This window comes from Dendrobates tinctorius, unplaced genomic scaffold, assembly GCF_039654945.1.
Source record: "Dendrobates tinctorius isolate UK_male_01 unplaced genomic scaffold, ASM3965494v1 ptg000084l, whole genome shotgun sequence".
Taxonomy (NCBI): Eukaryota; Metazoa; Chordata; class Amphibia; order Anura; family Dendrobatidae; genus Dendrobates; species Dendrobates tinctorius.
In genome coordinates, this window is record NW_027361752.1 from 12,347,610 (window position 1) to 12,374,367 (window position 26,758).

The 26,758-nt window shown below is 40.0% G+C and overlaps 1 protein-coding gene across 5 annotated transcripts in view; it reads right to left on the minus strand.

Annotated features, from left to right (window-relative positions):
- CADM2 (cell adhesion molecule 2) overlaps positions 1-26,758 on the minus strand; it is a 1,004,393-nt gene that overhangs the window by 404,634 nt on the left and 573,001 nt on the right. For all 5 annotated transcript variants that reach the window (XM_073584447.1, XM_073584446.1, XM_073584445.1 and 2 more), the window contains exon 3: positions 321-473. In XM_073584447.1, coding sequence (XP_073440548.1) covers positions 321-473 — 153 coding nt within the window. The remainder of the gene's footprint in view (positions 1-320; positions 474-26,758) is intronic.

Genomic DNA, 26,758 nt, shown 5'->3' on the forward strand with positions numbered 1-26,758 from the left:
AAACCAACACAGGTCATCACCCCAAGAATACCATCCCCACAGTGAAACATGGTGGTGGCAGCATCATGCTATGGGGTTGTTTTTCTGCAGCAGGTACAGGGAAATTGGTGTTAGGGGAGGGGAAGATGGATGGTTTTAAATACAGGGATATTCTTGAGCAAAATCTGTTTCAAGACAATGAATGTGCAACGAAACATTATGTATGCAGCTAAACACTTGAGCATATTAATCAGTTAAAGTAAAAATCTTCTAGCTTGATTTACTTAGTGTAATCAAAACCAAGGTTTTTTTTTGCCTTTTTGTAAGACTGTAGTACTCACCTAGAACTGTGAGGAAAGCCTTAGAAGTCTTGACGGGCATTGTAAACAGGCTACACGTATACTGCCCTTCATCTGACAACGTGACATCACTAACACTGATACTCAACTCATGCCAGGAAGCTCGAACCAGTTCAATCCTGTTATCCCTAAGTGCTGAAAGAAGCAAAAATATATATATTTTAGCATTAAAGTGAAATTCTTGATTACAACAGAACATGTAAACATTGAAGCAGGTAGATACTATTTTGATTCAATAGCATTGACATTCTAAGACTACCACAGCCTTGAGTTGTAGCTTTTGGTAGAGCTGCTTTAAATAAAACACATGGACTTGTGACATGTCATTTTACACAAACAGCAAGGCTGAAAGCTGATGTACATAGTAACCAATAAAAACAGGTTTGTAGCTTTCTGCATCCTGGTTACACAATTAAGGCAGGTGCAAACAAGCATATTTTCGCTAAGTGTGCGATCTGACAAAACATCGGATCATACTTGGACCAATTTAATTCTATGGGGCCTTGTACAGGTCCAATTTTTTCCATAGACAGAGTCTGCCCGAGTGAAAGTTTGCTGCACGCCTGAATTTGATCCGATAGTCAAATCGCACTCGGCCATACAAGTCATTGAGTCTTTGGAAAAAATTGAACTGTACTTGGATGACTTGAGTGCAGTCCGATTTCTACAGACTGATACAATGGAGAAGATGGAGAATTTTTTTTTTCATCTTCCTCTCATCCAAGAGTTTTGGAGCACCTGATGATCACACACTGATTAGAGTTTGATCAGAGATTCATTTGCATAACTATGATGGAATACAGCTATCTGGCCAACATCAGAACAGCACTTACAAACTCGATGTCACTGGTGAGATCTGCCTGTGTGGTAGCTCACTAGCGACCACTTAGCGATGCACCAGCGATCCTGACCGCGTCATATCTCTGGTCGGGATCGCTGGTGCATCGCTAAGTGTGACAGTACCTTAATTCTACTGGACTTCAGCTCTTCAATTTTTCAGTACAATGCAGGGAGAATGTTTAGCAACAAGCAAATTGAAAAGTTGTTTATTACAAGCATCATGCAAACTTACAGATATAAAAGACTATGAAACAATTTCTTTAAAGATGCCTAAATTTCAAAAAAACTTATGGGCAAAAAAAAAGTTTAAAACAGAAAACACCTTTAAAGGATAACTGTGCTTTCAAATAACTCTTGAGAATAAAGTGTCCTGTGTGTACATAAGGAATAACACAATTTCTCACCATTATGTGTTTTATGTCCTGTATTCTCACTAAGGACAACATCTGGAAGGAGTTTGTATGTTCTCCCTATGTTTGCTTGGGTTTCCTCCGGGTACTCCGGTTTCCGCCCACATTCCAAAGACATGCTAATAGGGAATTTAGATTGTGAGCCCCATCAAGGACAGTGATGATAATGTGTGCAAACTGTAAAGCGCTGCAGAATATCTTAGCGCTATATAAAAATAAAAAAGTAAAGATTATTATTATTATTTGTGTTTCTCATCCCGTGCTCTATCTGAAGCTTGCAATCCATTGGGAATTGGGGGAGGAGATGAGCTGCAGTGATTTCTGTCATAAACAGCAGAGAATAGTACAGAAAGGGAGATTCCTGCTCTTCATTCACTTTTTCGTTCACAGAGACAAGCTCCAGCAGCATGGAGGACATCATACAGAAGAGCTACTGTGTTGATCCTAATCAAGCTCTGACATGAGATGTAAAAGACTTGCTATAGAGCTCTGCACAATGTTTTTCTGTGTGCATGCATGTTCCCTCTCCTGCACTTCACCCCTCCTCACCTCCATTCTCCATAGAGGATAATGTAGCCCTTCTCACCTGATAAAACAAAGGGGGAAGGAAGTTGACTTGTCTGATAGGTCAGATTACAAAGTTTCTTATAATCAGCTGTTCTATTGATGTTTGCAAAGTATATTGAAAGTACAGTTCCGTCATAATAAAAACTGCATTTATAGGATATAATCAGATGGATTATACCTGAAGTTTTTTTTGCCCAGTTTCAGTACAAATTCAACATTTTTGACCAAAACTTTTTCCTACCTTAGCAGCCCTCCCGTAAACAATAAAATCCACCTCTATGACCTCAGAATATTTCACATTAAATTCAGATCATTTGTGAATCTCATTATGTTGGTAATAATGGCCATTTTCTATCATTTTATTCACAGAAATATTCATAGATATATAAATTCACAATGAATAACCACCATTGAGCCTTATCAAATATGCCAAAATGGCTGAAATTCTTAAGTGCTTTATCCAATAAAACATGAGCACCTAATTTACACTGATTATTATTGACAAGAAATTGTGGGACATGATTTCCATTGCTAAAATAATTGTATCACTTTTCCATAATGTGAATGAAATGATTGGGAGTTATGAGTCAACGGCTTATCTGCAATGCATGTGAAAAGGTAATTTCTCGAAACGTTTACTATCCAACATCTTATTAAGAAAAAGACCTCAATCATCAATGCATAGAGCAACCGGGAATTACCTACAGCATCCCTTAAGCACCAAATCCATTTGTGCGTAACAGAAATTCGTTGGCATTAATAGGAATAACATAGCTGAATCAAAGTCTGAAATCAAATCTGCGACATAAAGTAGACCAGTAATAAACATAATTAGTGTACAGTTCACTTGCTCTAATTTGCTACATTCACAGATCTCATCCAAAGCAGCACAATTAATAGGCTTGCCACAAGAAAAATGTGAATTTGTTATAGGCGAATGAATGAAATATTGTCATCATGCTTGGAGTTTCCATTGCATTTTTTCCATTACATTGAGCGGTGACATCTTTTCAAAAGCTATGGGTGTGGAAATGAAGAGGAAGCAGTTGCACTCCGCTACTGGTGAATGAGGCACCAAAGTATCTCCAGACACATTAGGAGACCCCATTAATGACATACTGCTTATGGGGGCTATGTTTTAGGTTTAATAGAGAGGAAGACATTTCAGTTATCCAACTGATTAAATTTTTATTTTATCATTATTTCAATATAGAGTTTTAAGTGTTTCCTACAATAAATAATGATGTAGTCATATTAAAGTTGTCCTTACATGGTGGTCTGTCCAGACACCAGTCAACATGGGTATAGAACTATAGACATAGTCATGCACTTGCTATAAAGCTTTGTTTTTCTGGCTCAGTACCTTAGAGACAAAGGGATCTTCAGGTCTCACAAATGCAAAGCTTAAAAATTTGCTGTCCTGAAGAATTGACGTGATATCATCTCTATTCTTTTGGACAATGATAAAATATCATCTAAAGGGCCTGTCACACTAAGCGATATCGCTAGCAATATCGCTATAACGTCACTGGTTTTTGTGACGTTATAGCGATATTGCTAGCGATATCGCTATGTCTGATACTTACCTTCGACCGCTCCCCTGCTGGTTATCATTGATCGCGCGAGAATGGCCTTGACTGTTTCTCGTCGTCAGCTTCCTGCTGGGCTTCCTGTGGCACTGACGAGCGACGCGTGGACGCGGGCGGGAGGACCTCAGGATCACCTCGTCTGACAGGTAAGTAGCGACCCCCGACCCCTGCGATGTCGCTGGTGAGATCTGCCTGTGTGGCAGCTCACTAGCGACCACTTAGCGATGCACCAGCGATCCTGACCGCGTCATATCGCTGGTCGGGATCGCTGGTGCATCGCTAAGTGTGACAGTACCTTTAGCAAAGTCGGCTTCACCAATTGATGCGTTTCATCTGATTTCCTAAAAATATGACTCAGACAGTAGCCCTATTAGTGTCATTAGGTACAATGAAGAAAATGGCTTCTGAAGTCTGCAATTTTGGACTCCACTTTGCATATCTTATAGTATTGGGGATTAGTATCTGACTATAAAAATGGAAACAGACAGAATATAGTCCAAGCAATGTCCATAGTTACAGACTTCGGACCATTTTTGCTTCATTTTATTCTGTGGCTAAATTAGAGATTCTGGCTCAATGCCATTTTTAAGGGATTCAGATGGAAACCTCAACTGAGTCATTAACATGGAGATTAAACCAAATATCCTAAATTGACTATTACACTTTACAGTGTTAACAACTAACGCATATTCTAACCTAAAATCTATCAGAATAATAATAATAATCTTTATTTTTATATAGCGCTAACATATTCCGCAGCGCTTTACAGTTTTTGCACACATTATCATCACTGTCCCCGATGGGGCTCACAATCTAAATTCCCTATCAGTATGTCTTTAGAATGTGGGAGGAAACCGGAGTGCCCGGAGGAAACCCACGCAAACACGGGGAGAACATACAAACTCCTTGCAGATGTTGTCCTTGGTGGGATTCGAACCCAGGACTCCAGCGCTGCAGCTAACCACTGAGCCACCGTGCTGCCCTATCAGAAAGTTAATGTGCAAAACATCTACTGTAAGTATCATTGTTACAATATACAGTACATCAATCAAGGTTAACCTAATCATGAGCGAGAATCTTCAGAAAAATATTGAATGGAGCTACAGTATGATATGGATACTTGTTCACCCTTTTGATTAGGAGAAGATAAAAAATACGTAAGGCTACCCTAAATGCAAAAAAAATTCCAACTTATCCCAAATTACAACTAGGCTGGAATAACACTCAAAGCAAGAATTTTATAGATAAATATTCCACAAAATCTTCTCACCATCACTGAAAACATTGATTGAACTGAGATCAGCTACTCAAGTAGGCTATTCCAAAAATTTAGTCTTTAGGGTAAGGAAGCCTTTAGGCTTCTGGAGAAACTTTTTGATCTAAATTTTACATTTGAAATTAGTTTTTGAAATGTCATAGATATAAAATCACATATAGGAAAAAATTTATGAAGCCAGTAATCTGCTAGAAACCTAGCACCACATTGCAAGTACTCTATAATTATTATAATTATCCTTTTCTTAGAATCATATGCTTAAATAACCATTCAGTAGAGATGATCAAATCAATTTGCAGGACCTTGGTCCAGTGGTCACATCAGTAGTCTATGGCGGCTGGAAGAGAGCAGTGTGAGAAATTTCTCATGCTCGAGTGATTATATAAGTAAGTGTGATGCTAGTCTCTTACGGTTAAATTGTGAGTCAGAGTGGTCAAGGAGTCCAAGGTCTGAAGCCAGGAGGGTACATCATATACAGAAGGAAGAGATAAAAGCGTAGTCAGGTAGCACTCTGAGGTTAGAGTAAAAGGAGAATAACAGGTCAGAGCAGAAGGGGTTAAACAGGTGGATGGTCAGAACGAAGTCCAAGGTCAGGCAACAGATCAAGCATACAGATCTCAAAGCACAGGGAAGCACAAACCTTACTTTTTGAATGTACATTTGGCAGTGGGCTGGGAGAAGCTGTTCAGTTAAGTAGGCATGGCATTCATCCAGGATCTCACGCTGAGAGTGGTGATGTCAGTAAGCTTACCTCAGTTCATTGGCTGAACTGCAATAACCTTACTGATATCAGCGCTCATCACAGAAGCCATATTCCCATGCTACTGTCAGTGTGTTCTGGTGGCCATGCTAAGTGGTCACATTACTGATGTCACCACTCAGCCCTGCATCTGGATGTAACAGAGTTGAAGACTGTTGTGGGATGTGAGATGGATTTCCAGTGCACCATTTTATCATATTTTATTTTTTAAAGGTAAAACATGGGCAAAAGAACATCAGGAAGTGATTTTTACAATTAAATAATTTTTATTTGTGTGTGTTTTTTGCTTTTGACTATGGGTTAGTAATGGGCGTGTCTTTTAGACGCCTCTTGAAGACTAACCCCTGGGCTTGATGTCAATGGACACTACACAGCTGACAGCAACCCCAAAATATTACCCCACTTGTCAACATACAAGGGCAAGTGGGAAGAGCAGGGCAAAACACCAGAATTGGCACATTTAATGGATGCAACTTTTCTTGAGCATCTGTGGGCTGCCATTTTTAAGCTGGGGAGGACAAAATATCCATGGAACTTCCTAGGCTGAGAATACTAGCCCCCAGCTGCCTGCTTTACATTGGCTGGTTATCAAAAATAGGGGGCACTCCACACCATTTTTTTTAAATTATTTAATTAATTTTTTTAAAAATGGCGTGGAGGCCCCTCTATTTTTGATAACCAGCCAAGGTAAAGCACACAGCTGAGGGTCCTTACTTAGTTTTTTTTAACATACTGCACCTGCCAATCACAGTCATGCCAATGCTTGACTTGGCTGTGATGGGGATGAAAGTTCCCACACTGGAAAAGTTTGTTGATTGGCTGCCCTGCAGACTTTCAAAAAGCTTTATTTGGGCTGCCAAACCTGAACAGTAACAAGGACAACCGTTCAGATTCACCTATTCCTATTCACACCCAACTATGTTCCATTAGATTATACATAATTGGCCATTTTGTGATGCTCTCCATTGAAACTAGAAGGTGAAAAATTCATGTGAACTTGCACATGCAGAGACCATAAAGCAATTTCTCACATAATTCTACTTTGTCACCTGACAGTGTCTAACTTTAAGGCAACTAGTTGCTGAACTAGTCCATCCCTATTGCTATAACAATAGTGTTGATATAACAACACTAAACCACTCCTCTTTTGTTTAGCATCACAGAAATTTCTGTATAGTACAATTACATTACTGTGAGATTTTTTTTTCTTTTGTTTACTTAAATTATTTTTTTCTGTACTTCTAATCTTTTTTTAAAAAAATTGCTTCTGATTGACTGGCAAATCTTAAATGAAAACCAAAAAATCTCAATTAATATTTTCTCAAGAAATTCCTCAGTGGGCAAATTACACATTTAAATAAGCACCAGGGTTACTTCATGCATCCGAATTTACAACTGTCAAATCAGTTGCATAATTATTACAAATATCAACAGCTGCTATTGTTTTCACAATTCCCCTATCTCAACTATTAGAAGGAAAATATGAAGATTTGAAATGTAAATATAGCAATGATCGAATATTGAATATTTCAATGAGAGAACCTGAAATGATGCACTGTAGCAATAATTAGTTTTCAGCTTTATTGCAAGCTTTAGGCGTAGGTGTGAAGAAGATATTTGTTTGTAACAAGGTCATTACATTGGAATCTGAGCAGATTTTTAATGGAGAGAATTCCATACATGCATGTCTTTAAGATATCCCCAATATATTTTCTATCACAAAGGTTATGTCACTGTCTGGTGACCCAATAACCAAGAGTGTCACTCATTTCATAAAATACATGTTTTATTAACCCCTTAAGCCCCAAGGGTGGTTTGCACGTTAATGACCAGGCCAATTTTTACAATTCTGACCACTGTCCCTTTATGAGGTAATAACTCTGAAACGCTTCCATGGATCCCGGTGATTCTGACACTGTTTTCTCGTGACATATTGTACTTCATGTTAGTGGTAAAATTTCATTCAAATAACTTGCGTTTATTTGTGAAAAAAATGGAAATTTGATGAAAATTTTGAAAACTTCGCAATTTTCCAACTTTGAATTTTTATGCCCTTAAATCACAGAGATATAGCACACAAAAAACTGAATAAGTAACATTTCCCACATGTTTACTTTACATCAGCACAATTTTGAAACCAAAATTTTTTTTTTATTAGGAAGTTATAAGGGTTAAAAGTTGACCAGCGATTTCTCATTTTTGCAACACCACTTTATTTTTACGGACCACATCACATTTGAAGCCACTTTGAGGGGTCTATGTGATAGAAAATACCCAAATGTGACACCATTCTAAAAACTGCACCCCTTAAGGTGCTCAAAACCACATTCAAGAAGTTTATTAACCCTTTAGGTGCATCACAGGAATTTTTTGAATATTTAAAAAAAAATGAACATTTAACTTTTTTTTCACTAAAAAAATACTTCAGGTTCAATTTTTTTTAATTTACCAAGGGTAACAGGAGAAATTGGATTGCAAACGTTATTGTGCAAATTGTCCTGAGTACGCCGATACCTGATATGTGGGGGGAACGACTGTTTCCGCGCATGGCAGAGCTCAGAATGGAAGGAGCGCCATTTGACTTTTTCAATGCAAAATTGGCTGGAATTCAGATCAGACGCCATGTCGTGTTTGGAGAGCCCCTGATGTACCTAAACAGTGGAAACCCCCCAAGTGACCCCATTTTGGAAACTAGACCCCCCAAGGAACTTATCCAGATATGTGGTGGGAACTTTGAACCCACAAGGGCTTCACAGAAGTTTATAACGTACAGCGGTACAATTAAAAAATCATATTTTTTCCACAAAAATGATCTTTTCACCCGCAATTTTTATTTTTCCAAGGGTAATAGGTCCCTAAAAGTTATTGTGCAATTTGTCCTGAGTACACTGATACCCCATATGTGGGTGTAAATGACTATTTGGGCGCATGGCAGAGCTCGGAAGGGAAGCAGCGCCATTTGACGTTTTTGGCTGGAATTGAGATCGGACACCATGTCGCGTTTGGAAAGCCCCTGATGTACCAAAACAGTAGAAAACCCCCACAAATGACACCATTTTGGAAACTATACCCCCCAAGGAACTTATCTAGATGTGTGGTGAGAACTTTGAACCCACAAGGGCTTCACAGAAGTTTATAACATACAGCCGTACAATTAAAAAATCATATTTTTTCCACAAAAATGATCTTTTCACCCTCAATTCTTATTTTTCCAAGGGTAACAGGACCCTAAAAGATATTGTGCAATTTGTCCTGAGTGCGCTGATACCCCACATGTGGGGGTAAACCACTATTTGGGCACATGGCATAGCTCGGAAGGGAAGCAGCGCCATTTGACGTTTTTGGCTGGAATTGAGATTGGACACCATGTCGCGTTTGGAAAGCCCCTGATGTAACAAAACAGTAGAAACCGCCCATAAATGACACCATTTTGGAAACTAGACCCCCCAAGGAACTTATCTAGATGTGTGGTGAGCACTTTGAACCCCCCAGTGCTTCACAGAAGTTTATAACGCCCGTGCGTGAAAATACAAAAATCGTATTTTTTCCACAAACATGATCTTTTAGTCACCAATTTTTTAATTTTCCCAAGGGTACAAGGAGAAATTGGACCCCAAAAGTTGTTGTCCAATTTGTCCTGAGTATGCTGATACCTCATATGTGGGAGAAAACTACTGTATGGACACACGTCGGGGCTCGGAAGGGAAGTAGTGACGTTTTGGAATGCAGACTTTGATGGAATGGTCTGCGGGTGTCATGTTGCTTTTGGAGAGCCCCTGGTGCACCTAAACAGTGGAAACCCCCCACAAATGACCCCATTTTGGAAACTAGACCCCCTAAGGAACTTATCTAGATGTGTGGTGAGCACTTTGAGCCCACAAGTGCTTCACAGAAGTTTATAACGACCGGGCGTGAAAATAAAAATATCGTATTTTTTCCACAAACATCATCTTTTAGTACCCATTGTTTTATTTTCCCAAGGGTAACAGGATTAATTGGACCCCAAAAGTTGTTGTCCAATTTGTCCAGAGTATGCTGACACCCCATATGTGGGAGAAAACTACTGTATGGGCACACGTCGGGGCTCGGAAGGGAAGTAGTGACGTTTTGGAATGCAGACATTGATGGAATGGTCTGCGGGTGTCATGTTGCCTTTGGAGACCCCCTAATGTACCTAAACAGTGGAAACCCCCCACAAATGACCCCATTTTGGAAACTAGACCCCCTAAGGAACTTATCTAGATGTGTGGTGAGAACTTTGAACCCCCAAGGGCTTCACAGAAGTATATAATGCCCGGGCATGAAAATAAAAAAATCGTATTTTTTCCACTAACATGATCAATTAGTCTCCAATTTTTTTATTTTCCCAAGGGTAACAGGAGAAATTGGCCCCCAAAAGTTGTTGTCCAATTTGTCCTGAGTACGCTGATACCTCATATGTGGGAGAAAACTAATGTATGGGCACACGTCGGGGCTTGGAAGGGAAGTAGTGACGTTTTGGAATGCAGACTTTGATGGATTGGTCTGCGGGTGTCATGTGCGTTTGGAGAGCCCCTGATGTACCTAAACTATTGAAACTCCCCACAAGTGACCCCATTTTGGAAACTAGACCCCCCACAGAACTTATCTAGATGTGTGGTGAGCACTTTGAACCCCCAAGTGCTTCACAGAAGTTTATAACGCCTGGGTGTGAAAATAAAAAAATCATTTTTTTCCACAAAAATTATATTTTTGCCCCCAATTTTTTATTTTCCTAAGGGTAACAGGAGAAATTGGACCCCAAAAGTTGTTTTGCAATTTGTCCTGAGTATGCTGATACCCTATATGTGGGGGTAAAACACTGGTTGGGCGCATGGCAGAGCTTGGAAGGGAAGGAGCACCATTTGACTTTTTCAACGCAGAATTGGCTGGAATTGAGATCAGACACTATGTTGCATTTGGAGAGCACCTGATGTGCCCAAACAGTGGAAACCCCCAATTATAACTCCAACCCTAACCCCAACACACCCCTAACCCTAATCTGAGCCCTAACCCTAGCCCTAATCCTAGCCCTAACCCTAACCCTAGCCCTAACCCTAACCCTGACCCTAGCCCTAACCCTAACCCTAGCCCTAACCCTAACCCTAATGGGAAAATGGAAATAAATACTTTTTTTTAATTTTATTATTTTTCCCTAACTAAGGGGGTGATAACGGGGGTTTTATTTACTATTTATGGCGGTTTTTATTTTTGGCGGCTGTCGCACGCTAAAAGACGCTTTTTATTGTAAAAATAGTTTTTGCATCACCACATATTGAGAGCTATAATTTTTCTGTATTTTGACCCACCGAGTCATGTGAGGTCTTATTCTTTGCGTGACGAGTTGACGTTTTTATCGGTACCATTTTTGGGCACGTGACTTTTTTGATCGCTTTTTATTCCGATTTTTGGGACGCAGAATGAACAAAAACCAGCGTTTCATGAATTTCTTTTGGGGGGGTGCGTTTACACCGTTCCGCGTGCGTTAAAATTGATAAAGCGCTTTTATTCTTCGCATCGGTACGGTTACAGCAATACCTCATTTAGGTCGTTTTTTTATGTTTTGTCGGTTTTTTGCAATGAAAACAATTTTATATAAAAAATAATTATTTTTGCATCGCTTTATTCTGCGAGCTATAACTTTTATATTTTTTTGCGGATGATGCTGTGTGGTGGCTCGTTTTTTGCAGGACAAGACGATGTTTTCAGCGGTACCATGGATATTTATATGCGTCTTTTTGATCGCGCGTTATTGCACTTTTTGTTCGGTGGTATGATAATAAATCATTATTTTTTGCTTCGTTTTTTATTTTTATTTTTTAAGGGGTTTGCTAAAGGGGTTAACTAATGGGACAGTTTTATAGGGCGGGTCGTTACGGACGCGGCGATACCAAATATGTGTACTTTTATTGTTTTGTTTTTTTTATTTTCAAAAAATGAATTTATTGGGGAATTTTTTTTTTTTTTTACTAATTTATTTAGCGATTTTTTTAAAATTATTTTTACACTTTTTTTTAATTTTTTTTTTACTTTATTACATAGTCCCAGGTGGGACATCACTGTCCTGTGACAAATCGCTGATCTGTCACATCACAGATCACTGTGACAGATCAGAAATCTGTCACAGGCAGTTCTGCAGACTTCCTTATGCCTGCGCTTTGCAGGCAGTGAGGAAGTCAGCTCCCTACAGGCCCCCGAAGGCCCCCGTCGCCATCTTGGATCCGGGGGCCTGTAGGGAAAGAGTCCCCCGCAGCAGCGCTGCACATTGCGCTGCCGTGGGGGGCTCAGGGAAGCACGGAGGGAGCCCCCTCCCTGCCGATGCTTCCCTTTAACTCCCGGTACACCGCGATCGTGTTTGATCGCGGTGTACAAGGGGTTAATGTGTCGGGGGCGGTCCGTGACCGCCCATGACACATTGTGCCGGGTGTCAGCTGTGATAATCAGCTGACACCAGGCCGCAATCAGCGGCGCTCACCACGTGGGCGCCGCTGATCGCATTAGACGTACTATCCCGTCCTTGGGAATTAAGTCCCAGGGCACATGGACGGGATAGTACGTCTAATGGCAGAAAGTGGTTAAACATTAATTGACAAACAACCATAAAACCATTGCCTCAAACCAACACTTATAGGAAGGAGAAACAGCAAAAGGATACAAATTCAATTATATAATGAGTCAAAATTTAAAGAAAATGACTACAGTATCCTGAATAATATAATATGCCCAACAATATACTGAGTATTTATTGATTAGATACATTTTTAATAAAACTATAGAAAATTGCATGCAAAAAACCTGCATAGGTGTGAATAAAATTTACTGCCTTAATTTGAATAGAATCTAACACATAATTCACACCATTGAATGACTATTCATTAAACAGCTGTTGCTGCTACTACACCGCCATAGCCTTACACATGGCTGCAGGGGTGCGGGGAAGCAGCATCCTACTCTATGCCTAACTCCACTGTGCACACTGCTTAGGTAATATGTATTTGGCCATTCATTCATCACATTTATTTTCATGCTTTGGGTCATTTTAACCTGCATACATGAGAGGCTGTGGTAGCGCTGTAGCAGCAATGGCTGCATATATTGCATATTGTGGGTGATTAGAATCCACATATGTGTAAGGCTATGGTGGTTTAGCAGCAGCAATAGCTGATTAATGAATAGTTATTTAATGGTGTGAATTGTGTGTTAGATTCTATTCAAATCAAGGCAGTATATTTCATTCACAGCTATGCAGGTTTTTGCATGCAATTTTCTACAGCCATTTAGCCCTGTTGTATCTAATTAAAGATACTAAGTATATTGTGGGGCATATTATATGTGTAAAGCTATGGCGGTGTAGCAGCAGCAACAGCTGATTAATGAATAGTCATTCAATGGTGTGAATTGTGTGTTAGATTCTATTCAAATTAAGGCAGTAAATTTTATTCACATCTATGCAGCTTTTTGCATGCAATTTTCTGCAGCCATGTGTAAGGCTATGGCAGTGTAGCAGCAGCAACAGCTGATTAATGAATAGTCATTCAATGGTGTGAATTATGTGTTAGATTCTATTCACATTAAGGCAGTAAATTTTATTCACATCTATGCAGGTTTTTCGCATGCAATTTTCTACAGCCATGCTATGGTGGTGTAGCAGCAGGAACAGCTGATTAATGAATAGTTATTCAATGGTGTGAATTATGTGTTAGATTCTATTCAAATTAAGGCAGTAAATTTTATTCACACCTATTCAGGTTTTTTGCATGCAATTTTTTATAGGTTTATTAAAAATGTATCTAATCAATAAATACTAAGTATATTGTTGGGCATATTATATTATTCAGGATACTGTAGTCATTTTCTTTAAATTTTGACTCATAATATAATTGAATTTGTATCCTTTTGCTGTTTCTCCTTCCTATAAGTGTTGGTTTGAGGCAATGGTTTTATGGTTGTTTGTCAATTAGTGTTTAATAAAACATGTATTTTATGAAATGAGTGACACTCTTGGTTATTGGGTCACCAGACAGTGACATAACCTTTGTGATATATTTGTGCATTGAGAGTGTAGCCTGCTCCTTTGAAGGATAATGGACTTGGGTATTGTGCTTACCAATATATTTTCTGTATGTTATTTTTTTTTATCATAGCTCAATTTAATCCCTGGCGCTTTACATGTGCTAATGGGTAGACATACTAAAAACCAGTACAATAATCAGGAACAATAGAGGTCAACGACTCATACAGGAAGAGAGAGGACCCTGTCCATGTGGGCTCACAATCTACAAGAGATGGGTGTGGATACAGTAGGTCAGTGTAGAGCTGGTCGTGCAGGGGCATGGTGGAATGAGTTTTAATGCAGGTTGTAGGCTTGTCGGAAGAGGTAGGTTGTGAGGTTTGAATGTTTCCACGATAGTCTGATATGTTGGGGTAGAGAGTTACAGCATAGGGGGATGCATAGGAGAAATCTTGCATGTGATTGTGGGAAAAAGAGAAAAGAAGGGAGTGGAAAAGGACATCTTGTGAAAATCAGAGGTTTGTGCAGGTAAATACCTGGAGACTAGGTCACAGATGTAAGGAGGAAACAGGTTGTGGATGGCTTTGTATTTAATGGTTAGGGTTTTGAACTGGAGGCTTTAGGTAATTGGGAGCCAGTAAAGGGATTATCAGAGAGGAGAGGCCGGGGAAGAGTGAGGGAACAGAATAGTTGGGTAGCAGAGTTTAGTATTTATTGGAGGGGTATGATACTGTTAGAAGGGAGACCACAGAGCAGGAGGTTGTAGTAGTCAATGTTGGAGATGTGCATATATGTTAATTAACTAAATAATAGGTTACTTGGTCTATGCTAATGATAATTATATAAGCAGAGAAGAACCTTGAAATAAACACACTGTGCTGACAGATAATAGCCAAATTATATGTCATAAAGACTTAAAAATCACATATGGACTTATAATTGGCAAATAATTCCTTCTTGACAGCCTCACATATCAATTTATGCATGAATCAGCTTAAATCTTATGCTTTTATCAGTGGATTTTTGATTCATCTCCTCTTGTGATCTAATATTAAGATGGGATCTCCTGTTTAGAGATGAGCAGTCCTTTTTAAATTCCAATTTATCAATTTTTCCCCCAAATTTTGTTTTGCGACTAATAAGCTAGTACAAATCTTAATGCTGGAATTCTTGTGATTAATTAGAAAACACACATGAGGCAGAAGAGAAAGAGAAGACCCTGCTGACCATAAGATATTACACTCTATAGAACGTAGAAAGAGATAAAAAGAGCCCACTGTCCAGAGGAACTTACACTCTACAGGAGAGAGAGCAGACCCCTCTGGGGATAAGAGCTTACAATCTACAGAGGAGGACTGTTCTGACCATAAGACTTAATACTCTACAGGAGAGAGAGGACTCCTCTGATCATTAGAGCTTACATTCTACAGGAGAATGATGAAATCTCTGACCATAATAGCTTTCACTCTACAGGAAAGAGAGGAATTCTCTGACCATAACAGCTTACACACTACAGGAGAGAGACTTACTCAGTGACTCTGAAGATGGAGAATAACTTTTCTGTATAAACTATGCTCCAGTTTATACAGGTGATCTGTGATGACCTCAGTACTGACTACCACTGTACAAATATACAGCTTTCTCATTTTATTTATTTATTTTTTTACCACTGTACAAGTATACTTGTTGCTCAGGTTTTCCTGAGCATGCTCGGGTGTCCTCCGAGTATTTTGGCATGCTCAGAAATTTAGTTTGTGTCGATGCAGCTGCATGTTTTATGGCTGCTGGTCAGCCTGAATTCATGTGGGAATTCCCTAACAAACAGGCAACCGCAACATGTATTCAGGCTGTCCAGCAGCCATAAATCATGCAGCTGCATCGACACAAACTAAATCTCCGAGCACGCCAAAATACTCGAAGAACAGCAACGAGTATACTCGCTCATCACTAATAATAATCCATAAGATGTCTTAGCTACAGGTCAATTGAGGAAGCCCATGCGGCTGCACAAAATGATGTAAGCCCACGATCTCATGCTTTAACAGTGTGAGAAATGATGAGAGGCAATTTTGTTTTTTGCAAAATGCAAATCAAATATCAAAATGTTCAAGTTTGCTTGAAACTGCAAATTATTTCTACTTGAGTATGATTCTCCACTGATCGATCTGCTCATCTCTACTTCTGTTTCAATAATGAATATCCTAAAGAAAATCAAATAGCCCGCATTTTAGCTAAAGTAGCCTGTCTGGTGCCATTTGTAGTATTCATGGGGCAGATCCATTTCTACCAGGATTTTTGTTTTTCTGTTTCTGTAACAGAGAAAAAAAAACTGCACTTGCCAGTGTGAACCCAGCCTTACATTCGTATTTCGATTTGTCATGCAAGTATTGGACAAGCACACAACAAAGTGTGTCGTAGGTCACTAAAAATTAAACTACATATGTAAACACTTGCCAATTATAAGAGGTGTAATAGATACTATACCAAAAAGATCTTATTTTAAATATACAGCGCATTTTCACACACACTAATACATGAGAATTTAGAGATACAAAAAATTGATGCTAGAAAATGTTTTAAAAATTCCTGGCTACCACATGTAGCAACAAATCAGGTGCAGATATATCATTGGTGCAACTTGTGCAGCCTCAGAAGAGCCCAAGAGGTAATTAACCCACTTCTATCTTCAAACTAGCACATAGCTTCTGTCATAGACTGCAAAGGGCTCATATACTGTGCTTGCACAGGGACCCTTTTCTGTCTCTGTCAACCACTTCATAAAATTTATGGTATATATAGAAAAAATCATTGTTAATAAATGAAAAGTCAGACCGTAGGACCATGTATTCATCATCTCTTCCCTGCAGCTCATAAGGTCAAAATGATTGTCAGAAGGTAAAATAACTTCATGAATAAAAGAAATTTAAATTGGATGTATTCAATAAAGTATAATCTGTTTAAGATTAAAATGCATTAAAAAGGAAAAAAATATTTTGTGCCAGTCAGGAGTCAGGCATACGGTATATTACGGATGATTGACAGGTAGTTGACCCTCAGATATTGATAATTTTACAGAACTTTTAAAACATGGTAAGGACCAGTTTTACACCTCTCTTGAGGGTTCAGTCAATTTTAATGCCTGTAGAGCAGCATGCAATTCTATTATAGAGTTAAAGCAGCACAAACATTGACGACATACCCCACACCATAGTATGTTTTGTTAGGACACTGTTTCTATTTATTGTATAAAGCATAATAAATTAATGCCTTGATTACTGCAAACCGAGCCCGAAATTGTAATTCACTTATTCATAAATGAACATAGTTGGCATGAATATTTTGCATGAATAATTCTGTGTATAATAATAATTACAATTGATCTTATTCCGCAGTCATTTCATTCAACACAGCCAGAGGAAAGTAAAGCTGTAACCACACAGGAAATAGCTAAGTTTCAACACTATACTTTAAGGTATATATTTTTTTTCACCACAACAAAACAGGCAACAGAAAACTATACTTTGAGCAATAAAGAACAGCAGCTCTCTGAGCCAAATGGAAATGAAACACAGCATGGAACTTGGGTTCTCAGCCATAATAAAGCTTACCGCCTCCTTTAATGGATTTTAACAGTATGATATTTGTCACTATTGATAGATAACTGCTCTGATCTGTTGAATAATGTAATAATAATATGGTCTGGCAATTTGTATTTCAAACTAAATAGCATCTGTTTTGTATATTTTCAAGAAATAGTTGTGAATCGTATAGCACATATATATTTTGTATTGTGCTAAAATTCCATGCCATCTGTCATGCTGTGATGTTCTTCGATAATGAAGGGGACTTTCAAACTGTTCCTGGAGCTTGGACCTCAATTGTCCCTGTCCCAGGGGTACTCTTGAAGGTAGAGAGAGGCCTGAGTCTCCAAACTTAGCTCTTGTTAAACATTGATCTGTCCCCTCCCCCACCGCATGAGACATTGGACAGAAATATAATGTAAAGAAGACACAAAGACTAAACAGGGATAATAGAAAACCTCTGCTATAGAAAGTCACTAACCAACAATAGCAAGAAGGATAGGGACAAGGAGGAATAAACTAAATGAGAATGGGGACCAGGAGATAAACACACATACTACAGCAAACCATATAGCACCTCTACAACAACTTTGCTCCAGCCACTTATCTTTAGGACACAGCACAGGAAGATGAATCTTTCACCAGTAGGGTCATAGGGTCAAGAAGGTTCGACCAGTTTTTATAGGAAGAGGTAATAACTAGATCAGAAGCAGCTGAAATGGAGCTGCATGTTTCTGACCAAAGGGTCATTAACCTCTTCAATACCAGAAGAAACTAAATCCAGTTAATATGATACACAAACCACACAATCTCTAAAGAAGACCTGCCATTCATTATCCGAGGTGACCATCTAGCTCCACGTCTTCCAGTCTTCCAGGGGGATGACCTTCTTGACACCATCCTTCAGCTCCTATTAGGACTCTAATATATTTTACTGTACTTGTAGTAGTTGTCTGTCCTGGTAAGCCTAGTTAAAAAGGCATTGTGCTGCTATGCTTTGCCTGGGATTGAGGTAAATCCAATTATTGTTCTTGTGAGTTGCTATTGACTATGGTGATTGTTCCTTATCCTAATCGTATCCTTGTTTCTGGCTGATTTGTCTACATAATACCTATTGTTTGACTCTTGGCTTTCTCCTAACCATGTTTGTGATTAGAACTCCTTGTATTGATCTGAAGTTTACTCCTGATAAATGCTTGGGAAAGTTATATCAAAATGTGATAATATATGGAAGCATTTCTATTAAATCAAATATATGATTGAGTAAACTTGCTAATATCTCCTTATGGTTTTGTTATGTGAACCTACTAGGAGTTTTCACACACAGACCAGGTGATGGGGCATTATTAAGCATTTCCTTTTCAAAAAATGGAATACATGGAATCATGGGTTTATTGATTGTACATTGCAACCCACGTATGATGTCGAGCCAGCTCTGAAAAATTAAATGTGACACTGGGGATTCCAGAAAGTAAGAGAATCAAAGGTGTGTCATCTAACTGGCACCGCTGACCTGGATGTTGAACCAGACTCCTGTGAAGCCATCTGCTCATCTCTTGAATGAACACCTCTTTCTACTGTATAGATGTCAATTTTCAATGTGTTAATCATTTTAATGTTACCTATTAGTCCTTCCTTACCTTTTCACTTGGTATGACATATCCCGAGATGGTTGATGTGGTATAACCAGTTTTTCACATAAAAAGTCATGCTATGCTACTCTGTCAGGAGTTGTTTATGCTATACATATCTTCATGTGGCCACTTAATCATTGTATGGTGTAATTTTACTAAATTGGAGTCCTGGTCTGTATTTGTTCTTTCATTTTTCGGCTGATCTGTATCATGAGTATGATTTTCATATGAGAGGATGCAACTTATTGAGGTTTTCAATGTGAGGGGAAGACTATACAGTTGAAAATAGCGGATAAAGGCAATTTTTGTATGTGAGGAGAGAAACAATAAGATGCAGAAAATAAAAATATTCTCAACATATAGAATATAAACAGTAAAAGTGTATATTCACATATTATACCCATGTGCCAATATGTTCTGCATACAGACATTTAGAAATTTAACCATCCCAACTATTGTGTTTTAAAAGCTGAGCCCAAATATTGACTCTCAGCAGTATTTAAGATGCTGCGCACACTTTAGAATGGCGCCTTAAATTCCTCCATGATGGTGTCATTTTTACAGGTGTAAGAGCATTTGCTGAAACAAATTATAAAAAGAATTATAAAAGGGTTTTGCTTGGCTACAGATCCCTTTGAAAGATAGTTTGTAATGAAATAATAAACACATAGGGTGAATTGCAAGACTTTTACTGAAGTTTTTGAATTTTTCTTTTCAGTAAGCATCATTTTTTCTTTCAGCTTTACATAAAATGTATTCTAACAGCAATTTAGCGTTTTATCCATAGTTCCCAACCAGTGTGTCAGGACTAATTTGCATGACAAGTCTGATGTGTCACAAGAGTTAGGATCTTGTTAAAGAAGCTGATGACATGTGATTCTGATGACAGGTGAGCTATATAGCCCAAGTCTAATGAGCAGAGACTTCTTTATTCTTTCACGCAATATGTAGCTTTCTTTTCATTTGTCTTTATAGATAGAAACGTATATGTAAATATTTTCTATAAAATAAATAAGAAAATTTCTCTACTTTGAATAAACATTTCCATCAAAAAGAAAATAAAGTAGCAACAGTTATAAAGGATGTCAAGCAATGAAAACACTAATCTACAGTATTTCACTATTAGAATATATGGTAGGAGTCCTTCACTGAAAAGTGATGTATGTAACACCTCTTTCAGCAATGCTAGCATGGTTCCAGGGTTGTCAAGAGTTGGAACTTTGGAATCAATTGATTAGTGGCTGTTTTTAGAGTCGGAGTTGTCTTGAAGACTCTTGACTTTTGTGTGCCATCATTTATTGTTCCATTTTACTTTTTAATCGTTATTCAGTTGTGTCCATCTTTACTTTGACATGAATTTAGTTAAAAGGGTTGTCTGATAGTGAAAAATGTATTTTCTATTAAGGCATTGATTATTTCAATTTACCTTCTGACAACCTTGTGGGTCTGCGCCAGCTCCAGGAACAATGTCAACTGAACAGCTGAAGCTTATGATTGTGCAAATCGATGAAGTGACTAGAAGAGAGTGTCAACTTCTGTAGCCAATCACAGGTTTCGGGGATTCTGTTCATTTCTATATGAAACAGACATTGCTTCTTGAAGAATCAAAGACATTGCTTCTAGAGTGGCCTGAACTGGATCCACAGAGTGGAGCCCTCAAATTTCTATTTGGACATTGCATGTTAATGAAGAAGTTCTTCCATTATGCAATGAAATTCCAGTATGTTTAATCTTCTGATGGCTAGAGGTTTCCCCAACTGTATGAATTATTGAAGTAGCTCTTTGTATGTTTACTCACTTTTGGGACTTTTAAACAAAAGTCATTGCATAAAATAATTTTTTACACCATAAAAAAAGAAAGGAATTACTGTATTTTTCTGGTTTTCCCTTTACATAATTTAAAACACAAAAATAGAATCCAGATTTACCCACCTTGAATGAAGCTGAAATAAAATAGATTATTTTTTTGTTTGGGATGTGGAGCAAAATAGTTATTTTTATGATTTATTCTACCAAATTTCCAATACACAAAACTCTGCTTTATCAAGCAGAAACTCTGGTAAAAAGATCTGTCTCAGCCAGGGGCGTATCTAGGGGGGGGCAGCCGGGGCAGTTGCCCCGGGCGCAGCCGGCAGGGGGCACAGTCAGGCCGCCTAATGCAGCGGTCCACAGTGTCCTCCCTGGCGGCTGCGTTCTGCCGCCCCCCCACCTGAGAGTCGGCGGTTCTCTGTGTCAGCTGTCAAGCTGACAGCTGGCGCAGAGAAGGTGTGTGTGCCGTCTCCCAGGGAGCAATTGTACTGGCGTCTATACAGACGCCAGTACAATAGAAGCTCTGACCGCCGGGCCAGAGCAACGTCAGCAGCGTGATCAGGTCATGTGATCACACTGCTGACGTCACTCCCCGGCGCCCAGAGCGAACGCTGGTGATAAGTGCTCCACTATGGAGCTGAAGACACCGAAGATGGGGGGTGTTAATATGGGGAAGGGGGTTAATGAGTGGGGAAGGGGGTTAAATAGTGGGGATGGGGGTTAATGTGTGTGGGGGGTTAATGAGTGGGGATGGGGGTTAATGTGTGTGGGGGGTTAATGAGTGGGGATGGGGGTTAATGTGTGGGGGGTTAATGTGTGTGGGGGGTTAATGTGTGTGGGGGGGTTAATGAGTGGGGATGGGGGTTAATGTGTGGGGATGGGGGTTAATGTGTGGGGGTTAATGTGTGGGGGGTTAATGAGTGGGGATGGGGGTTAATGTGTGGGGGGTTAATGAGTGGGGTTGGGGGTTAATGTGTGTGGGGGGTTAATGAGTGGGGATGGGGGTTAATATGTGGGGGTTAATGAGTGGGGTTTGAGGGTTAATGAGTGGAGATGGGGGTTAGTGTGGGGGGTTAATGTGTGTGGGGATGGGGTTAATGAGTGGAGATTGGGGTTAATGAGTGGGGATGGGGGTTAATGTTTGGGAATTAAAGTGTGTGTGGGTGGTTAATGTGTGGGAGGGTTAATGAGTGGGGAAGGGGTTATTTAATGCATGTGCGGGATTTGGAGTGGGGATGGGGGTTATTTAATGTCTGTGAGGGATTTGGAGTGGGGATGGGGGATTTAATGTGTGTGTGGGGATTTGGAGTGGGGATGGGTTTTATTTAATGTGTGTGAGGGATGGGGGATTTAATGTGTGTGGGGAGATTTGAGGACACAAAATGAAGAGTATGTATGAGGAAACTATGGGGATGGGTGCAGACAGTATGGGGAGCGAACAGGTTAATGTATGTGTACACAGTATGGGGAGTGAGGGTGATGGGACGTGTGCAGACACAGTATGGGGAGTCGGCAGGTATGTGTGAGCAGACAGTATAGAGAGGTAAATATATGAGGAGACAGTATGGTGAACAGAGGGGATGTTAGAGGAGACAGTATGAGGATGGAGGGAATAGTGTGAGGCAACAGTATATTGCAGACATTTTTATTCAGGAGCATTATAATGACACTTCTATCTTTAAGGGGGTCATGAGGAGATTTGTTGCAGAAGACCGGAGAAGATGGACGTCTACAGAGACAGCTGTGGATGAGAAAACTCGTCATGGGGTCTGGACAAGAAGAAGAAAAGGAGACCAACTGCAGAGATGACGTCATCTATAAGGTACCTGGACGTAAATATTATTTGTGACACTGACTAATTCTCATGTTTTTATTTGTAAGGAACATTAAAGGGGTTGTCCAGGCTTATGCTGAGTCTGAAGTCATTCTATGTGACTGCAGACTTCTGAATTCTCACAGTGCTCACTGACCACTGTCAGGATTCTCTCGTGCCGGTAATATACATACATGCGGTCACATGCTGACTAGACATGTGTGGCCTCACTCAATGAAAATGAAAATGAACAGAGCGAGGCCGGGCACGTCTAGTTGGAATGTGGCCAGAAATATACAAATCACATACTTGTGCTGACATGACTGTACATCGGCAAGGGAGAATCCTAAAAGTGTGCAGTGCATTAGTTGTGAGAATTCAGAAGCCTGCAATGTCAGGATTCTGCTCTGCAGGTTCCAGTGCCATCACATAGACACTTCACTCATAAGCGATTTTCATAGTTATGGTCCTGTGACAACAAGCTTCTCTTCCTGCTTTCATTTTTTCACTGAACATTGAGAGGATTAGGGAGAGCAGCTCGTGGGTACATGACTAACTGTGCAAGTCGCATATGTCCTTGGGGGGGGCGCTGAACCAAATTCTTGCCCCGGGTGCCAGAAAGCCTTGATACGCCTCTGGTCTCAGCTAATGACAACAATCTCAGAAATATCTCTGATTCCATGATGAAACAGAATATCGCTCAAGTTATTTCAGTGAAAGGTTTGTTTCCTTTCAATTAAATTTCTACCTGGGCTGCAATTTGCTATTAAAAAAAAACAATGCAGTGCACACCTTCCCATTGTCCACCGACAAGTCCCTGCCACTGTTCCCGGTTGTCTGTTTTGGCTGCGGCTTTGACGTCACCTTAACATCATGGCAGCCAGTCAGTGAATACAGTGATTTTAGTGAAGCGTTTACGTAATGACTGAATGTCCCATTCAGAGCTGCTGAACTCACTGGCTGTTGGCTGCATTGTCAATGCGATGTCAACACCACAGGTAATGCCAGACACCAGGAACAGTGTCAGAGACTCGACGGTGGACCTGGAAATGTTGACCATAGCATGTGTTTATTTTAATAGCAAACTGCAGCAGAAAGACAAATTTAATTGAAAGGGAACAACACTTTAAATAACAGTTATAAAGTATGAAGTCTCACCTGCATTCACAGTACCCACATACACAGTTGTGACCATTACCGGTATACAAAGTACAGGGAATAGACAAAACAAAAGTTACAAGCTACATTTTGGTAAGAACCCCAGTCTTTGGCAAGACGTAAAAGGAGAAACCGAACTTGTGGTCAAAATGGAAAAAGATACAAGGACTGATATTTTCTTTAAATAAAAATACCTTAATTAAATAGAAATGGTAAATGGTTAAAGTGATAAAGTGCAATGAAAAGCGGTTTAAGAGAAAATACAAGATGGACACATACCCAATAAGTACAATAAAGAGCAGCTCAGAAGGGGGCATAAACCTATAAGGTGCAATGAGAAGCAGCTCTGGGAAAATAAGGAGGCATAAGCCGATAGAATACAAATGAAAATAAGCTCAGAGCTTGTACCTTTAGGCTGTGTGCCCACTTAGCGATTTTTAAGCGTTTTTGCCGCGATTTTCGGCGCGAAAACGCAGCGAAAACATTTAAAAATCGTGTACTGAACGCCCCCCATGCATTCCTATGGCATTCCGCACATGCTGTGCTAATGCTGCGCTTTTTTCCGTGGCGGAATCGCATCGCTGAAAAAATTGCAGCATGCTCATTCTTTTGTGCGGATTCGCAAAGAATTGCCGCGATTCTGCACCCATAGGAATGCATGAGAATCGCTTACTTCCCGCATGTGGCTATGCCCACCATGCGCGAAGTTAAGCGTCTCATGTGTGGTTGGTACCCACGGTGTGGAGGAGAGGAGACTGTCCTCCAGGCCCTGGGTACCATACCCCTGTAAAAAAAGAATAAAAAATAAAAAATCGGGGTATATTTACCTTCCGGCGTCCCGCGCTGCATTCCCGGCCTAAGTGTTCCCAGTAATGCCTTGCGGCAAGGCCCTGTAATGACGTAGTCTCACGTGACTCTAGCGGTCTCGCGAGATCGCTATAGCAACGCGAGACTACATCATCACAGGTCTCGCAAGGCATTACTGGGAACGCTGAGGCCCGGGAATGCAGCGCGGGACGCCGGAAGGTAAATATACCCCGATTTTTTATTTTTTTTAGCATTTTAACATTCTATTTTTTACTATTGATGCCGCATAGGCGGCCTCAATAGTAAAAACCTGGTCACACTTGTCAAACACTATGTTTGAGGAGTGTGACCAACCTGTCAATCACTTTCCAAGCGATGCTTCAAATCGCTTGGAAAGTGCTTGAATATCGCACGTGAAAATTGCGGCAAAATCGCGATCATAATCGCGATTTCTGGGAAGAAGTCCGGTTTTTAGTGAGTATTTTAAAACGCTAAGTGGGCACATAGCCTTAAGACTACCAGTCCAAGCACAGCGCACACCCTAATGTACGTTTCAGAACTAAGTGCTTCATCAGGGGAAAACAATTCTTCCAAAAATGTTCCAGAAATTTGGTGCACATGCCAGGCACCAATCCTTTTTACTTGTTCGTTCTATAAACTTTTTGCTTTTCCTCTTAAAAGTAGATGTTTTTATGTGGGAAAGACGACTTAGCTAAGGATGTACCAAATTGTCTCAAAATTTTAGAATGAAACACTGGTCAAAGTACAGTAACTTAACCAAAAGGTGATGTGGCGTTTGACCAAAGATTCTAAATATATGAGACATTTGTATTGCCGCTTGATCCACTGTGATACAATTTGTGCATCTAGACCAATACTAAACTTTTCTCATTTTTAGCACATATGAAAAAGACCCCTCCCTTTTAGAATTGTTCACTTTAGTTTCTTTATATTTACAGTGTAAATTTCAAATTATTAGAGGTGAAAAAACTTTGGGAGGAGACCTTTCCGTGTTTGCCAAAAAGAGAATAATTAGGACAGATTTACTATGCAAGCTATATACATACACTCACTGGCCACTTTATTAGGTACACCATGCTAGTAAGGGGTTGGACCCCCTTTTGCCTTCAGAACTGCCTCAATTCTTCGTGGCAGAGATTCAACAAGGTGCTGGAAGCATTCCTCAGAGATTTTGGACCATATTGACATGATGGCATCACACAGTTGGCGCAGATTTGTCGGCTGCACATCCCTGATGCGAATCTCCCGTTCCACCACATCCCAAAGATGCTCTATTGGATTGAGATCTGGTGACTGAGGAGGCCATTTGAGTACAGTAAACTCATTGTCATGTTCAAGAAACCAATCTGAGATGATTCGAGCTTTATGACATGGCGCATTATCCTGCTGAAAGTAGCCATCAGATGTTGGGTACATTGTGGTCATAAAGGGATGGACATGGTCAGCAACAATACTCAGGTAGGCTGTGGCGTTGCAACGATGCTCAATTGGTACCAAGGGGCCCAAAGAGTGCCCAGAAAAAATTCCCCACACCATGACACCACCACCACCAGCCTGAACCGTTGATACAAGGCAGGATGGATCCATGCTTTCATGTTGTTTACGCCAAATTCTGACCCTACCATCCAAATGTCGCAGCAGAAATCGAGACTCATCAGACCAGGCAACGTTTTTCCAATCTTCTACTGTCCAATTTCGATGAGCTTGTGCAAATTGTAGCCTCAGTTTCCTGTTCTTAGCTGAGAGGAGTGGTACCCAGTGTGGTCTTCTGCTGCTGTAGCCCATCTGCCTCAAAGTTCGACGCACTGTGCGTTCAGAGATGCTCTTCTGCCTACCTTGGTTGTAACGGGTGGCAATTTGAGTCACTGTTGCCTTTCTATCAGCTCGAACCAGTCTGCCCATTCTCCTCTGACCTCTGGCATCAACATGGCATTTCCGGCCACAGAACTGCCGCTCACTGGATTTTTTTTCTTTCTCGGACCATTCTCTGTAAACCCTAGAGATGGTTGTGCGTGAAAATCCCAGTAGATCAGCAGTTTCTGAAATTCTCAGACCAGCCCTTCTGGCACCAACAATCATGCCACGTTCAAAGGCACTCAAATCACCTTTCTTCCCCATACTGATGC